This window comes from Muntiacus reevesi, chromosome 4 (genome assembly GCF_963930625.1).
Source record: "Muntiacus reevesi chromosome 4, mMunRee1.1, whole genome shotgun sequence".
Taxonomy (NCBI): domain Eukaryota; kingdom Metazoa; phylum Chordata; class Mammalia; order Artiodactyla; family Cervidae; genus Muntiacus; species Muntiacus reevesi.
In genome coordinates this window covers 66,506,110-66,523,554 of record NC_089252.1, presented here as the reverse complement: position 1 = coordinate 66,523,554, position 17,445 = coordinate 66,506,110, and the positions used below count along the sequence as shown (strand labels likewise).

The 17,445-nt window shown below is 48.8% G+C and overlaps 1 protein-coding gene across 1 annotated transcript in view; it reads right to left on the bottom strand.

The window, feature by feature from the left end:
* The window catches only part of GPD1L (glycerol-3-phosphate dehydrogenase 1 like), a 60,493-nt gene extending 44,004 nt beyond the window's left edge, over nt 1-16,489 (bottom strand). The window contains exons 1-2 of the mRNA XM_065932923.1: nt 16,306-16,489; nt 465-642 (exon numbers count right to left, since the gene is read on the bottom strand). Of these exons, the coding sequence (XP_065788995.1) occupies nt 465-642; nt 16,306-16,352 (225 nt within the window). The 5' untranslated portion in view covers nt 16,353-16,489. The remainder of the gene's footprint in view (nt 1-464; nt 643-16,305) is intronic.
* Between the last annotated feature and the right edge of the window lie 956 nt (nt 16,490-17,445).

Sequence of the window (17,445 nt, the reverse complement as noted above, 5' to 3'; positions counted from 1 at the left end):
AAAGCAAGGCCACATTCACAATAAAAAAAGTGAAGTCACTCAGTCGTGTCCAACTCTTTGCAACCCCATGGACTGTAGCTCGCCAGGCTCCTCCATTCATGGGATTTTCCAAGCAAGAGTACTAGAGTGGGTTGCCATTTTCTTCTCCAGAGGATCTTCCCGACCCAGGGATCGAACCCGGGTCTCCGGCATTATAGGCAGATACTCTACCATCTGAGGCACCAGGGAGGAAAACCAAAACAGATCAAGCAATGAACTTGGTGACAGAAAGGAAGAGGAGACTGGGGAAGCAGTGTTCCCATCCCCCCAAGGCCTAGGTGCTAACTCAGTCAAGCCTAACTTTCAGAATGAACCAAAAAATTGGGTTGGCCAAAAGGTTCATTCTGGTTTTTCCATAAGATGTAGTGTAAAAATCTGAGTGAATTTTTTTTGTCAATCCCAATACTTTTACCCCCAAATCTTACCACATTTTCTGGCAGCTTGTGTCCGGGGAGATATTTCACATTTTCATGGTCGTTATTTATGATGTCTGTCAGTTTTCTCCCATTAACTGTTTCTTCAAAGACCCACATCTTGACCGTGGAGGCAAACTTCTGAAGTTTCTTGACATTATTACCAATTATTTTTGCAACAGCTGAACCCCTGCAAAAGAAATGGTGGAAAAGAAAATGATTAAAAAATAATAAAAAAATTTTTTAAAAAGAGAGAAAATGATAAATTCCCTTGAGCAGAAGAGAAGAAGCACCAGATTATAATTCAGAAGACTTGAGTTCTTATTCAAGCACTGAGCTTAGAACTCAAGATATGGTATTGCCTCGGCTGAAGCTTAGTTGTTTTCACTTGGAAATACTGCCCTGTGGTCAGGAAAGCCTCAGAATTTGGTACAAGGTCAAAAAGTACCTCCCCTTGAGACTAGAAGGCATCAACCTTTCTTGGAAGAGACTATCAAAGGTGGAAGAGAAATCCACCTGAAAGATGCATAAAAATAACACTTCAGGGCTTCCCCTGAAGGGCTCAGTGATTAAGAATCTGCCTGGCAGTGCAGGGGACACAGGTTCAATCCCTGCTCCGGGAAGATCCCACGTGCAGTGAGGCAACCAGGCCTGTGCAACTCACAGGCTCGAGAGCACCTCCTGAAGCCCATGTGTCTTACGGCCTGGGCTTCGCAATAAGAGAAGCCTCCGCAACAAGAAGCCCGACCACTGCAACTAGAGAGTAGCCCCCTGCTCACCTCAGCTAGGGAAAGCAACGGAGACCCAGTTCAGCCAAAAATAAAAAAGAAATCTTGAAAACAAAAAAGCAAAAAAACATTTCAAGGGTTCCCAAAGTCTCCAAGGCCACTGGGCTATATTTCCAATCCATCAAAAGAAGATTCATATGCAGTTACTGTAGGATAAGCTGTGTTCTGGTGAACTCCACTAGGGCCCAGGTGGAGTCATAAAGGAAGACCCAGGTGGATTCAAGAAAAATAGCAGAGCAAGGGCTCCAGGTCTGGTCTCCCCAACAGACACCCAGCGACTTCTAAAAGCTCCCTTTTCTGCATCTCTATTCACCAAACACATCCTGGTAATGAATCAGTCACCCACAGGCTTTCCCCCGAGGGAAGAGAAGATGCCAGTTAATGCTAGTTAATGCCAGTCCTCTGCACAAGAGCCGTGGTGTGCAGCTGGTCCCCACGGCAGAGATGCTGCTGGTCAGCTCGGGCACTTATGCCCGTTTCAGGGATGTGCTGGGTGCAGCGATTTGGACCAGGGGTGGTACCAAATCCCGGCTAAGCCAATCAGCTTCTTTTACAGGACTTTGAATGGAAAAAAGATTTGTTTCTTAGACAACCTTCCTGGTGTGAGGAGCAAAGGAAAGAAAGGCCTGGAGCCCCTGGAGAATTCACACGTCAGGGCATTTATTACTTTTTCTAACAATTATTCTTAAGACAGTTTGGAAAATGAGTAAGGGGTAATGACAGAAAGGGGGCAGGACCAAGCTGATACAGAAGAGATGGAGAGGGTTATCCTTGGAGAGGCGCTCCCTGTGAAATCCTTATTCTATGCCAGCAGGGCAGTTTATTAGCTAAATATCCTTTAATCCAATTCTCCTCTGACACTTGATAGAAGAAAAGGCCAAGAATCTCCCCACCATCACTACCACCTTTATCCTAATGTTTATCCTGACAATTCACACAAGGTCAAAGACACCAAGTGTGATTCTGATGAACTCAGCAAACCGAGAGGGGTGGGGATCTCTAAGACACTAGGAATCCAAGTCTAGTAAAGCCAGTGAGAAAATAAACTAAATCACAAGCGCCCTCCCCATGGTCCAGTCTTACTGGAATACACCTCCTTCTCCCTTCACAGTTCCCTCCTGGAAAAGTCAAGCACTTGCAACCAGGGACAAACCTACTGTAGTGTCTGCTGAAAAGTTAGTTAAGAAAACTTAAATAACAATTGGAACTATTAAGAGCTAAGCCCACCAGACAGACCTTGTCCTATGGTGCTCAAGGGGCTTAGGACAGAAAAAAAATGAGAATTCCAGGCATATTGTTCACTCCTGTAAGCTCATCAGGACTTCATTCTACCTTCTCCTTAGTTTCATCAACGTCTTCATTCAGTCTTTCATTCATGCATTGATGTCGGCTGCAAAAAATGTCCTGATCACCTACTGTGTTTAATGCATTTGGCTAGAAGCTGGCAATACAAAGGAGTGCTCTCAAAAGCTTCCCGACCACTTTAGGACTTCACTGGTGATCCAGTGGCTAAGACGCCACGCTCCCAATACAGGGAGCCCAGGTTCAATCCCTGGTCAGGGAACTAGATTCCCACATACCACAACTTGGACCTGGTACAGCCAAATTAAATAAACGACTATTTAAAGGAAAAAAAAGCTTCCCACATGAGGCAGGAGGTAGAGGGCCTCCCAAGGTAAAGCAATTTGAGATTCATTCCGTTTGGACCAAAACTCCAAGATGAGGATGGCAGGATAATTAAAGGAGGAAGCTGGACCCTGCCCAAACCACATACTTCCCATTCTCGAAGTCAGGAGACCTCCCCGACCACACATGTGCAGAGAGGCTCCTTGGAGGCTACAGGGGCGTGATGCCAAGGGATGTTCCCTACCCATAGGCCTTTTTGGTATAATCCATCTAGGCTTAGAGACGTACGCGCACACGTGCGAGGATCCTGAGATACATCAAATATGGACTGTGAACGCAAATCAAAATTATTGGCCAAAGGAAAACCATTAAGAAATGCCCCATAAAAGTAATTCAAACTGCCAGGAGAGTGTGACTCAGGGACTCCTCCCCCTGAGTCTGCCCGTGTGTCTATCCATACACACTGTACTCTTTTCCTCTTAATAAATGCTTCACTACTTTCCGTCTTTGTGGAAGTTCTTTTCTGCAGAGCTGAAGGGCCAGGGCTCCTGTCACTGACCACTGGTCTAGTGGCTAGGATCTGGTTGACCTTGATCTGGACTCAATCTCCAGCTGGGAACCCAAGCCCTGCTCCAAGCCCTTGTGGGCAGAGGCCACCCGAGATCACATCCACTTAACAGAGAACAAGGTAAAAGGAACTCGACAGTCCTGTGTGTGATAAGAGGTGAAGGGGAATGAGGGACATATGATTAGAAGGGTCAATTGCGACAGACTTTCAACACAAAGGACTCAGATGCAACCCAGTTCATCCATGAGAAGTCTCGCACACCCAGCATTCAGCTGAGAGAAACGATGGACAGACCTGGTGGGGGGTGAGGGGGTGGTCCGGGGAGAAGACATGGGCACACTCCCTCTGTCTACAGAGAAGTAAAGGGGCTTCATACCCTAGGGATGGGAAGAACCGGCAAAGCAGAGCTTCCAGCCAACACTGAGCGAGCTGCAGACACATGAGGAGTGGGGCCAGGCCAAGAACTAACCGGCTGATTCAGAGATGCACAAGCAACGACACGTGCGTGTTATTTTCAGCACTGCGTTGGGGGAGAGCGGGCTATTTTGCATCAGGAGCAAAGGGATGTATCAGATACGCAGCTAGAGGTAACTCCAGGTGATTCTGGGCCAAGCCGTTGGCTCTGTCGCTCATGGACAGGGTGGGGGAGGCACAGGAAGAGATGTGGGTGGGGAAGAAGCAAGAAATTCAATTCACTGAAGAAGCTAGGGAGATGAACAAAAACAGTAAAACATAAGGCCTAGTCTTGTTCTGTCTAAATAACAAACTTTTTCTGGGGGGGAGGGGGGGGATGGTAAGCAGAGATCAGAAATGAAAACGCTTTATTTTCATCTCTTTCAGTACAGTCTCCATTTGAACCAAGTATTTTGTTTGCTGTCCACCATTTCTGTGCTGTTTATAAAACCTCAAATGTATATAATTAGCCTCAGCATAATAAAGGCAATATATTCTGTACGACAAGAATATATATTTGCCACCAAAACTGGAGGTAGGGGTCTGGAGAAAACTCTTGGAGGTGATGGATGTTTATTATCTCTATTGTGGTGACCATTTCACAGGTATATGTGTTATCTCCAAACCCATCAAATATTAATTATGTCTCACTCAGTTTTCCGTGTCTCCAGTATACCTGAATAAAGCTGGGGCTTTTTGTTTAAGTATAATCCATAACCAAAAATTCTTCTGTGGCTCTTAAATGGTACTAAATACATTTGGGGGTGGGGAGATGAATTGGGAAATTGGGATTGATGCATATACATTACTATATATAAAATAGATAACTAATGAGAACCTTCACAGGGGAGTCTACTCAGTGCTCTGTGGTGACTTGAAAAGGAAGAAAATCCAAAAAGAGGGGATATATGTACATGTGCAGCTGATTCATGATGATGGAAAGCAGAAGCTAACATAACACTGTAAAGCAACTATGCGTGCATGCTAAGCTGCTTCAGTCGTGTCTGACTCTGTGCAACCCTATGGACCACAGCCTGTCAGACTGCTCTGTCCACGGGATTCTCCAGGCAAGAATACTGGAGTGGGTGGCCATGCCCTCCTCCAGGGGATCTTCCTGACCCAGGGATCGAATGCGAGTCTGACGGCTCCTGCACTGGCAGGTGGGTTCTTTACCACTAGCGCCACCTGGGAAGCCCTAAACTGTAATAAAAACTAATTCAAAATTTATTTGAAAAGAAATGTGTTTGTCACATTTGTGTAAGGAACAGGATCAAATAGCAAAGGGAGTGTTTTGCAGGAACCTGTGTGTTTTGAAAGGAAATGGAACCCACGTATAAGTGACAACCTTGTCCTAAAAATGTGCCTAGCCTACAGAGGACCAGTCCAAAAACATGCACAGATCCAATAGAACTGAGAGCTTAAAATTAAAAAAATAAAATAAAATAATATACACTGTCTACAGCCCAGTCCATGGAGGCGGGCGATGTGTGGTTTGGCCGCAGTGGAAGTTGGGGTCCCACAGCCACGATGGTGGAGTCTGCGTTTCAGGCCTGTCCTGTCACTGCCCAAGTCCGGTCAGGCATGGATCATTAACACAGCTGGGTCAAGGTCACAAGCAGCCATCACTCCACACGCCCACTCGTCTGTCTGCTAAATGCCAGGTCTGTGATAGAGTGCGGTGCTTCCCAGCGTAAGGAACGGGGGCCGGTGGGAGTCCCATCAGCTGAGAGCCGCCCAAACACACAGAGTCCTTTTCCCACGTGAGTCCTTTCCACTCACCTGGCCGCCCCGAGGGAGCTGCAGCAAGGCTCATGTGAGCGCCACCGTGTTCTCCACCTCCCTGGCCTCTGCGAATTTCCCTCTGCAAAGTATGAGGCTGCCTAGATGATCCATTTGTTTCCATTCTACAGGGGGCTGTTATCTTCTACTTGTGGTATTTGGAGTGCTGTTACAAAATTTTCTTTTTCAATCAACTTTCAAAGAGAGTGCAAGTGAATAAGCAGGGCAGAAGTGACTGGGGCGGTTTAAAGGAGGTTTAAAGTCCATCTCAACCTCCACGTGGCAGATTAAGACACGACCCGGGAGGCTCAGTCACTCTGACCTTGGGTCCCTGGACCAGGTAGTGGCAGCGGAATCATGAATTATCTTAAGTCCTGGGTCTCAAGATACAGGCTAACTTGCAACCTCAGCAATGTTATGCTCACGAAACTGAAAAGGGACTTGGGTGGGGGCACTTCACTGGCGGTCCAGTGGTTAAGGCTTTGCCTTCCAATGCTGGGGGTGATAGGGGTTTGACCCCTGGTCAGGGAGCTACGATCACACATGTCTCATGGTCCAAAACACAGAACATAAGCAACAGAAGCAATACTGTAACAAATTCAATAAAGACTTTAAAAAATTTCCCCCCAAAAAAGCAACAATAAAGGCACCGTGGGTAGGAAAAGATGCTCCGTGCCAGCTGCGTGCACACTGAGTCTGTGACACAGAGCTCATTGCATCTCTTCAGCAGCCACATTATCCCCATTTTACAGATAAGGAAGTCGAGGCTTGGAGAGAGTAAGTTACCGGGTTGTGCTGTCCATCTGGAGCCAGCAGTTCTAGCCAGATCTGTTTCCAAAGCCCACACTGATTCCCACTTGCTGAGGGGTAGAGTAGAATCGCCTGTTGAGAATCGCCTGTTGAGTACCTACGCCATGCAGACACCATGCCGGGCACAGAGAAGACAAATGGGATAAAGCCGCTAAGTCCAAGTTTGGGGTGGGGTGGGGGGTGGGTTTCCAGGTAGATGGAGGGGCCCAGGAGCAAGCATGCAGGAACCGGAGGGGCACAGAGGCTGTCCTGCGCTTTTACCCAGAGCCCACACGTGTTGCAGGGTGGCGGGAGGTTAATGGCGGGGAAGGAGGTGGTAAAGTGGGGGAGGAAAGGGGAAGAGGAGAGAGAGGCAGGTAGGGATGTGCTGACCACCAGCTGTCAGGCACTGCTGTTTGTCTGCTCTTTGTTTTTTGATTGACACATAATTGACAAATAACATTATATAAACTCAAGGCATACAAGTTGGTCTGATACATTTGTACACTGCAATCTGGTTACCACTAGAGCACTGTTTTCAATACCTCACCCACTAGTTATCTGTTTCAAGCCTCAGCAACCCTCTGAGGCAGGCACTATCATGCTCCCCGTTTCTCAGTGAAGACACTGGACCCCAAGGATCAAACAGGCAGGTGGTCAGTGGAGGAGGAGAGATCCGCAACCCAGTCATGTCTTCACAGGGTCTCCCTGGTGGCTCAGCTGGTAAAGAATCTGCCTGCAATGAGGGAGACCTGGGTTCGATCCCTGTGTTGGTAAGATCCCCTGGAGAAGGCTACCCACTCCACTATCCTGGCCTGGAGAATTCCATGGACTATATACCCCACAGGGTCGCAAAGAGTCAGCCATGACTGAGCAACTTTCACTTCATGTGTCTTCACCTCTCTGCTCTCTCTCCCTGGGTCCCAGATGGACACTCACCTGCTGGAGGTCCTAACCTCCACTAGGCAACACCCCCCAGCCCCTTGGCACTGGCTCCTCTCTTCCTCTCCAAAAGAAGTGATATTTTAATCAGCCGAGGGACAAGATGCCTATCCAGGCAGGCTGACAATTCCCAGAACTGCACGGTGCAGAAGCTTTCTGGTCCAGAAAGGACCCCATAAGACCATCCCTCTTTAACCAAGGAGGAAACTCTCCAGGGAGAACAAACAAGGGTTCAGCTAGACTCTTCCCATCCCATGCCCAGAGCTGATCCAGCCTGTGTATCCAAGGGAAGAGAATGGTCAGTTTTGGTTTGTGAGTCATGTCCAACTCCTAGCGACCCCATGGACTGTAGCCCGCCAGGCTCCTCTTCCCATGGGATTCTCCAGGCAAGAATACTGGAGTGGGTTGCCATTTCCTTTTCCACAATTTTGGTTTAAATAACATCTACGTTCTTATTGCTAAAAGCTATTCATGAAAGATGAAAGAAACAATTATAAATAACTCACCACCAGAGAGAACCACTGTTAACATTTTGCGTAATTCTTTGCAGCTAAGGGCTTTTAGAGTACAATCAAATGCCAGAGTATTTAGATGCAAATGTGAAAAACAAAGTATTTTAAAAATAGATTCAATTTGGTGAATGCTTATTTGATCTCTGGATAGGGAAGCTTCCTAAGTTTAAAATCAAAGCTAGCAACCACAGAGGAAAAAAGATCAAGGTGAACAACTTCACAGAGAAAAAGGAGAGGGAGAAGCAGATGAAAAAAAAGCCTGTCTATCAAAATCTAAACTGCAGGGGAAAAGCCTAAGATAGAATGCTACATTTAACAGAAAACAGGATGCAAAGTGTACCTAACATATGATCATATGCAATTAACAAAATATATACTACCTCACACCTGTCAGGGTGGCTACTATATTAAAACAAAACGAAAAAACAAGTGTTAGTGAGAATGTGCAGAAATTGGAACCCTTGAGCTCTGCTGGTGGGAATGTAAAATGGTACAACTGCTATGAAAACCAATACCGTGGTTCCTCAAAAAACTAAAAATAGAATTACCATCTGATCCAGCAATTCCCCTTCTGGGCATACACCCAAAAGACTTGAAAGCAGAATCTTGAAAAGGTATTTGTACACCAATGTTCATAGCAGAATTATATACGAGAGCCAAAAGACAGAGGCAACCCAAGTGTCCACTGATGGACAAAGAGAAGGTGGTATATACCTACAACCATTCAGCCCTAAAAAGGAAGGAAATTTTGGTACATGCTACAAGTAAAACATGAGGACATTATACTAAATGAAATAAGCCAGTTACCAAAAAAAAAAAAAAAAAAAATCACTGTATAATTCCATGGTATGTGAGGAATTCATATGAATTCTTTCTGGAAGTTGGAACCCAGTCACCGCATGGAGGAGCCCAAGCTTGCCTGCTGCAGACAGAGGAACATGTGGCTTGTCATCCCCATCAGCCTGGCCAAAGCCCACCCCTGTGAAAGGGGGTGTGGAGGATCAAGAGCCCCAGCCCACTCCCCACCCAACTGCTGCCTTAACAGAGAGCCCAGAAGAGACCAGCACAGATCCACCCAGCTTAGCTCAAACTGTTTGAAGTCAGGAAGTCTCAGGGGGAGATAGTTGGGCAGTAGCAGATAACTGATGAAGTCCTGGCACCCAACTGTGGAAGGAACCCCAGAGGACAGAAGGATAGCAAAGCGCCACTAGGAGAACCCCAGAGGAGCTGGAGGAAAGTCAGGCTTAGTTCCTGATGTCATCAAGCCCTGGGAGTCAGGGATGAGGGGAAGAAGAAAGATCTGGAGGTGAGGCGCCTGACACAACTTCCCATCGGCAACTGCTGAGAAACCTGGAGACACTACATGGAGAAGATCTGGCGGATACATGACTCTCTAAACAATGGGACATGTCTTCAAAAAGAGTGGGCTCACCTGGCCACTGCTCTGATGCTAATGGGTGGAAGTTGGAGGTGATGGATTTCCCTGTCAAATACCAGACTTATCTAATGATTAATTTTCTAGATTAATTTTAAGATCAGGTACCTTATGAACAGGGCTTCCTTGGTGGCTCAGTGGTAAAGAATCTGTCTGTGATGCAGGAGACGCAGGAGATGCAGGTTGGATCCCTGGGTGGGGAAGATCCCCTGGAGGAGGGCATGGCAACCCACTCCAGTATTCTTGCCTGGAGAATCCCATGGGAAGAGGAGCCTGGCGGGCTACAGTCCATGGCGCTGCAGTGTCAGACATGACTGAAGCGACTGAGCCGCACCTTATAAACAGTAAATTGTAATCGTGTCTGAACTGCAGGAGAAGGGGTGGCCACTGTGGAAGGAAACTGAACAGGATCTTGTTTGTTTTTCAAGACTTTTGCCACCAAGGAAGTCCCTCCAGGACGATTTTTAAGACCTCACTTCAATTTGATTTTTTTTAAATGGAATATTGTTATACTAGACTTTTTTAGGGAGGATAAGATATTCAATTTTTTTGTGCAGATGGGATTTGTTCAGATAGAAGTATGCTTCTCACTAAAAATGGTTAAGAATTAGGAATTTCCCTGGCAGTCCAGGGGTTAAGACTCCACATTTCCATGGCAGGACACGTGGGTTTGATCCCTAGTCTGAGAACAAAGATCTCACATTCTGCTTGGTCGTGGCCAAAAAAATTAAATAAAAATGATAAGAATTTCTAGAAACATGCACCCTGAAGTTAGAGGGATCTGCATTTCAATTCTACTGTATTAACCACTGACCTTGAAAAGTTTTCCAATCTCAATTTCATCATCTAAAATAGGGATAGTAATAGTACCGCATAGGCTTATTATTAGATATACATGAAATAGCACATATCCCAGACACAGAAAATGCCAGTAAGTGGCAACTGCTATAATGATTATTCCCTTAAAGACGGGGAGGAAATGAAGAATGGCGAAAGAGGTGAAAGAGGGCTCAGCTAGGAAAACTGGACTCACCCCCAGAATAGCTGTGATGTTTTTACTGCACAGAAACAGAAATAGGTGTATTAGTCTGGAAGGTGTTCTCAGCCTGGCTCCTCGGGGAAATGGGTCTCCTCCCAGGTCGCCCCGACGCATCACTACCCACCCCCGCTTCCAGAGCAGAGGTGTCAGTTCCACTGCTGTGGACAGGGCAAGGGTCATTTTTGACCGGAGAGGAGCTCACACACGGAAGCTCAAGTCAGTTCAAGCTCTCCATGTCAGGATACAGCAAGAATCATCACAGAGCCTGAGTAGCCCAGACAAAAAAGGATGACACGGGGGATGACTAGCCATCCAGGCTGCATTCAGACGCTTCCAGCAGGACAAAGAGAGTCACCCAGATGACCAGCTTCGGCCATCAGTGCAAAGTGGGCCAAAGCTCTCCAGACCTTCAGTCCCAGGCGTCAGTCAAGCTGTAAGGTGACGGTGTAAACAAGGGCAAAAGATAACTTCTGGAAACACCTCCTGCTCTCTGATCTTTTCCCCTCCTCTGTCCCTGTTCCTTGGCCTTTTGTGATGAGCACCGGCTCTCAGGTGGAAGTATGCTTCTCACTGAAAATGATAAGAATTTATAGAGACGTGAACATCGGAGTTAGAAGGATCTGCGTCCCCACTCCACCTTATTCAACACTGGCCTCGAAAAGATCCATTGTGTGACTTAATAATGATGGTGCTGGTCAAAGATGACCCAACTAACGAAAATAACATTTTTTCACTAGCTGACATTTACTGAGTGCTAGTCCCTCTGCACGCTGCTGAAAAAGTAAAAGTCGCTCAGTCGCTCAGTTCTGACTCTTTGGGACCCCATGGACTATAAGTCCATGGAATTCTCCAGCCCAGAATACTGGAGTGGGTAGCCTTTCCCTTCTCCAGGGAATCTTCCCAACCCAGGGATTGAACCTAGGTCGCTCCTGGATCACCTCACTTCATCCTAACCATGATCCTAAACAGCAGGTACCAACGTCAGTCAGAGCCTGAGCCTTGGAGAGAAGCGGTTTGCTCAAGGACCTAGACTGACAGGGTAAGAAGCCAGGAGGGGATCAGGGTGGAATCCTATTACTGCTGCCTCCTGCCCCACCCGGCCTCCCAAGGAGGTTTGGGGTGTTTCTGGACTGACCTCCCAGGCACAGAGGTGGGGCTGCAAATACAAGTGAAACAGAGTGGGACCCTGTGGGGCTCCCAGGCAGAGAGGCCTTTCTGGTAGGCAAGACTCCAGCCATTACGACCTTCTCTGAGTTCCAAAGAGAGGATTCAAACAGTTGGCTAATCAACCAAGAAACCACCTAAGGCAAGATTAGAGGGACTAGAGCAGCTCATCAAGATTAGAAGACCAACCACCTGAGATCCAGCATACTCCCTGATCTTGTCAGCAATCCCATCTTTGACCCACTGTTACAAAAACCCTCATCAAGTTCTCTGGAAAAAGAGACACATAGCTTTTCCAGGCAGAAGCCTGGTGTGTCCCCCTTTGCCTGGCCAGGTAATAAAGCTGTCCTTCTCTGCTTCACCCACAGCTCTGGTCTCCAGGGTTTGGTTCCGCATCGGTGCACAGAGACTGAGCTCTCACTAACACAACCCTGACGTTTTAGTTCTCAAACTGCATCTTAGCACTGCTTCAGGGTGGCCGTCCCAAGGAGAGATCTCCTGGAGATCTTTTTGCTGAAGGAACTTTGTTTCATCTTTGCAGGAACTTAGGAGGCTTTTGTTTTTTCCTTTCAGTTGCTTTTATGAGTCCCAGGGACCAGGCCCATGAAACGCGGTGCCGGTTAGGAAGCACCTACCTGCCCGCGGCGGGCAGCCCTGCAGGGCTCGGTGAGGTGCCCCAGCCTCCACCATCACCAGCTCTAAGTGTTGGAGGGCGGGACAGGGCCTGTCATTCTTCAGGTATCTGCGTAGTCAGAGATGATCATTTACACTGCAGGATGAACTTAATGGGAGCCACCTTATAGCTACAGACGTAACACCTTTATTTACCTAAGCATTCTGAGCAACTTCAAGTTCCCAAGTGTAAACGCTGCTTAGGCAACTTCCTATTCCTGAGAATCTGGAAGGGTCTGTCTTTTGGTAATCTGTTTTAAAATTAGTGGAAGATTGGGTTCAGTGTTTGTGGAATAGATTGTGGCTCAGTGTTTAAGACCCTGTGCTTCTAATGCAGGGGGTATGGGTTTGATCCCTGGACTGGCAACTGGAACTAAGATCCCACATGCCTTGTGAAAATGAAGTCACTCAGTTGTGTCCAACTCTTCGTGACCCCATGGACTACAGACCACCAGGCTCCTCCATCTATGGGATTTTCCAGGCAAGAATACTGGAGTGGGTTGCCATTTCCTTCTCCAGGAGATCTTCCCAACCCAGGGATTGAACCCGGGTCTCCCACATTGTAGGCAGACGCTTTACTGTCTGAGCCACCAGGGAAGCATGACTTGTGGCAAGGTCAAAAAAAAAAAAAAAAAAAAGTTAACAGAAGGCTAAAGTCCCTGAAGGGAAAAAAATCTGCCCTGCCCTTAGGGAATGTGATTCAGCAAGTCCAGATTCCTTGGTACTAATTGTGGTTCAGATGATAAAGAATCTGCCTGCAATGCAGATCTGGGTTCAATCCCTGGGTTGGGAAGACCCCCTGGAGAAGGAAATGGCAACCCAACCCAGTATTCTTGCTTGAATTCTATGGACAGAGGAGCCTGGAGGGCTACAGTCCATGTGGTCACAAAGAGTCGGACATGACTGAGCGACCAATACACACAATTCTGATGCAAGTGGTCTTTGGACCATGTTTTAACAAACACAATTAAAAACACTGGATTCCACTCTGCTGACAAAGGTCTATATAGTCAAAGCTACAGTTTTTCCAATAGTCATGTATGGATTTGAGAGCTGGACCAAAAAGAAAGCTGAGCACCAAAGAACTGATGCTTTCAAATTGCGGTGAAGAAGACTCTTGAGAGTCCCTTGGACTGCAAGGAAATCAAACCAGTCAATTCTAAAGGAAATCAAGCCTGAATATTCATTGGAAGGGCTGATACTGAAACTCCAATCGTTTGGTTACCTGATGTGAAGAGCCAACCCTTTGGAAAAGACTGTGATGCTGGGAAAGATTGAAGGCAGGAGAAGGGGACGACAGAGGATGAGATGGTTGGATGGCATCACTGACTCAATGGACATGAGTTTGAACAAATTCTGGGAGGCAGTGAAGGACAGGGAAGCCTGGCGTGCTGCAATCCATGAGGTTGCAAAGAGTCAGACACGACTTAGCAACTGAACAACAACATTAAAAACACTATTAAAACATCTAATCTTGGGACTTCCCTGGCAGTCCAGGGGTTAAGATTCCATGCTTCCACTGCAGGGGCACGGGTGTCATCCCTGGTCGGGGAAATAAGATCCCGCAAGCCACAGGAGGAAATAAACCTAAAACGTCTAACCTTGAGGCAGATATTTCATTCCACTTTGTATTTCTTTTGAACATAACCTTCCAAGTCCTTATCTATCTGTGACCTGAAGGCAGAGACAGTGTCCATTGCATTCCTACCCCTGGAAAGACCACTATATCTGCATGGAGCAGACAGGCAAATGTCTATGACCAGAGCTGAATACTCAGTGGACCCCTGGGCAGCATCTCTGTGTCATTTTCTGTTCCTAAGTTCCTGAATCTCTCTGGTGAGGTCGTGAACCTCTCTCTAGGGCTGGCGTGGCTCTGTACCCAGGACAGTGCCTGGGAAGCCAATGACTGTTCCCATCTGATCCCATCATTAATGGAGCCTGGCAGCCAGGCCAAACCATTGGTGCATTTCTCAATTGCTCAGCTCCAGTGTCACTAGCCAAGTTCTACTCCATTTCCTTGATCTGGAGCAAGCCAAGAAAAACAGTCAAGTACATCAGAGTTAAGCTGCGGGAAGGCAGCCAAAGTCAGAGATGGGGGCAGGAGGGTCATTTCATGACTCTAGCTCCAGGCCCAAATCCCGCGTGGCCCAGCCATGCCATTTCTCCTGCACCTTGCAAAGGAGGAAAAGGTGCTGTCATCTGTGCTCCTGGGGCCTTTTTCAGAAGAGGAAATTAGTGTTAAAGAACACAGGATGAATGGGCATGTTTCCAGGCTCACAGTCCATGAGGCAGCTGACATTTCACTCAAGTGCCTGGGGATAAGAACTGGTAAAGTCAGCAGCAAGTCCAAACGAAGCTCTGCAATGAAAGGTACGGACTCAATTAAACGTAGGACAGAACATTTTGTTGTTGGTTGAAAAAAGTTTACAGAAAAGTGCAAAATATCCTAGTATTTGCAGGGATGTGAGATAAAACACTACTTGTAAACATTCTCTTGCATCTGATGGAATTCTTCCAGAAAGAACAGAATAAACTGATAACACTGGTTTTCCTCCAGGAAGTACCTTGGGAGATAACGGTGGGTTGTCTTGGAACTTAGCCAAGATAATTTTTTTTTTGGTGAGTTCTGGGGTACCTTTCTAACAATGTGAAATTTGGCCAAATCGTATATAATTACATTTCTTCATTAAAAAATGAGTTTGGGGTGACTTCCCCAGTGGTCCAGTAGTTAAGCCTCCAGGCTGCCAAACACCGCGGGGGTGGGGGAGGGAGGGGGCAGGTCATGGTGGCAGGGGGCGGGGAGGGTTGGATCCCTGATTGTGGAACTAAGATTCCACATGCAGCTCAGTATGGCCAAAAGATTTTTCTTTTAACTTAGTTTGTGTTTATTCATTTAGTATTTACTAAGTACATGCCTAGCTCTTGCTGTTCTCCAGAGCTGGAAGGGGAGGAGTGGAAACAGATAATCAAATAAGTCATCACCTATGACAGATGGTAGCAACAGGGCACCGAGAGCCGCTCCTGGCCTCGCTGGGATGGAAAAGTGGCGAATCAGAAAAGGTTTCCTCCAAAAAGTACTTTCTGGGCCAAGTCTTAAAGAGGAAGACCGAGTAACTAGTACCAATTTCTGTAGGGCTGCTACAAGCGTGAACTGTGATGAGTGTGCGGCCACAGGACTTAAAGGACATCACTCTTTTAACTATTCTTATACCAGTCCCTTGAATGTGGGGAAAATAGCGGGCAGCCATGGGAAAAGATTGAAAACACCAGATGCTATACCATATTCTGCCTCCTCGCCCCCAGCCCACTTTCCTCTACAGTCACCCAAACACACCAAATAATCCAACTGTGTTAGGTCTGAGAAAGTGAACTAAAAGAGCTGACGTTTAAAGTGCTTAAGAGAATGCCTGGCAGAGCGGAGACGCAAAGCTTCGCAAACACCAGCCCCCCCGCCCCGTCCCGTCCCGTCCCCCAGGTAAAAATTCCCAAAGCCCTTGAGCTACTGGGCGAGCCCGGGCTGTAGGGAACTTGGATTTTCTTCCCGATATGTTACTAAGATACTAGACTTGGCAGAAGCCTGGAGCCGGACCTGCACTTGGAAGGGCAGAGCCGGCTCCGCCCTCGACCTGCACGACAGGCACCCTTCATCCCCCTCTGCCTCGGTTTCCTTGACACGGAAACCCCAGCAAGAACGCTCGAGCCTCCTACAACTCCTCTACCCAGGAGATCTGCCCAGGAGAATGGAGAACGTCCTGAGGATGTTGCGCAAACCCCCCGGGCGTGGCGAGCAGGTGGCCCCCGGGCGTCCGCTGCCTGGTGCCGCGAGCGCAGACAGGTGCCCGCGGGCACGCCGTCCCCTCTCCCCGCGCCGCCTCCAGGAGCACGCGGGCTCTGGGCCTCCCCAGCTGGTGCCTCGGCGCGGCCTCCCCGGGCGCGCGGTGCCCAGCCGGGCCGCGACGCTGCCCGCCCTGCCTCCCCACGCGCGGTGCCGGGTGTCCTCGCCGCGGCGGGGACGCGCGCCCTCACTCGCCCCGGAGAGGGGCCTCCTGGAGGCGGAGTCCGCGCCGCCCGCCAGCTGACGCTCACCAGTTCCCAGAGCCCACGATGCACACTTTCAGGGGCGCCGCTGCCATGGTTCAGGCCGAACGCTGCAGACCGGCGCGCGCCTACCGGGTCGGCTGCCCGCCTCCGCCCGCTCGGCATGAACCCGCTGCGGCGCACGCCGGCCCCGCCCCGCCGCCTCTCGGCCAATGGCCGCGACCACCCCCGCCCGGGCGCCCGGGGCCACAGCTGACAGCCCGGAGGGCCCGCCCCGCTACTCCCGAGAGCCACTGCGCACGCCCGGCCCTGCGAGGCCCCGCCCAGTCCAGCGCGAGGCCTTTCGGGACTTGTAGTCCGCCTCCCCAGACCTCCTCTCCCGCCGCGCCACGTGCAGCTGTCGCTGGTAGCGCCGAGACTCGCGCTCGGGCCGCAGGGGACGCGCCGCCTTCCCCGCGGAGCAGGCTTGCTTAGGTGACCCCCGCTCCACCTGTCTCGGGAGGCGCTGCCGGGCTGCAATTTGAAGCCAAGAGAGGACTCTGGACTCTAAAGTCAACCCGGCTTGGGCCCAGAGCCCCAAGAGGCCACTTAAGTTTCTTCAGACTCTGCCTCACCTGTGGAAACAAGAAACCGCCTGGCACCGCCGAACTTCACGGTGGCCGTGTATCTTCAGAGGCCTTTGAGAATTGACCGGAGAGTACCTGCTCTCCAGGGTGGGGACTTTCTAGCGTCAGGGCAGCGGGGAGAGACCTGGGCACGGGGGCGTCGCCCTCACCACTGGCTTGGCAGGACTTGGCTCCTCAGTGGTCTTCGCCCCAGGGCACCGCAAGGGTTTGAGGTTCCGAGACCTCGCTTCCTTCCTTTCTGAGAAACTGAACGTTCGGTATCCATTCTGAGCATCACTTTCCACCAGGCGCCGCGCTGGACCCAGAGGAGGAAACGAAGTGGTGTGAACCAGAACCTCTCAACTCCACTACAGCTGTGTCTCTGGAACTTTTCAAAACCCCCACGCAAAGGCATCACCTCAGACCGATTGCATCAGAATCTCCCGGAAGACGATGCAAACATCCGAATTTTTTATGTTCAGGGGGATGACTACAAAAGGACTCAAGATTGAGAACCAGAGAACTAAAATATCAGAGACTGACGGAGGAAACAAATACTCTAGTACCTAGAAAAATATTAGGC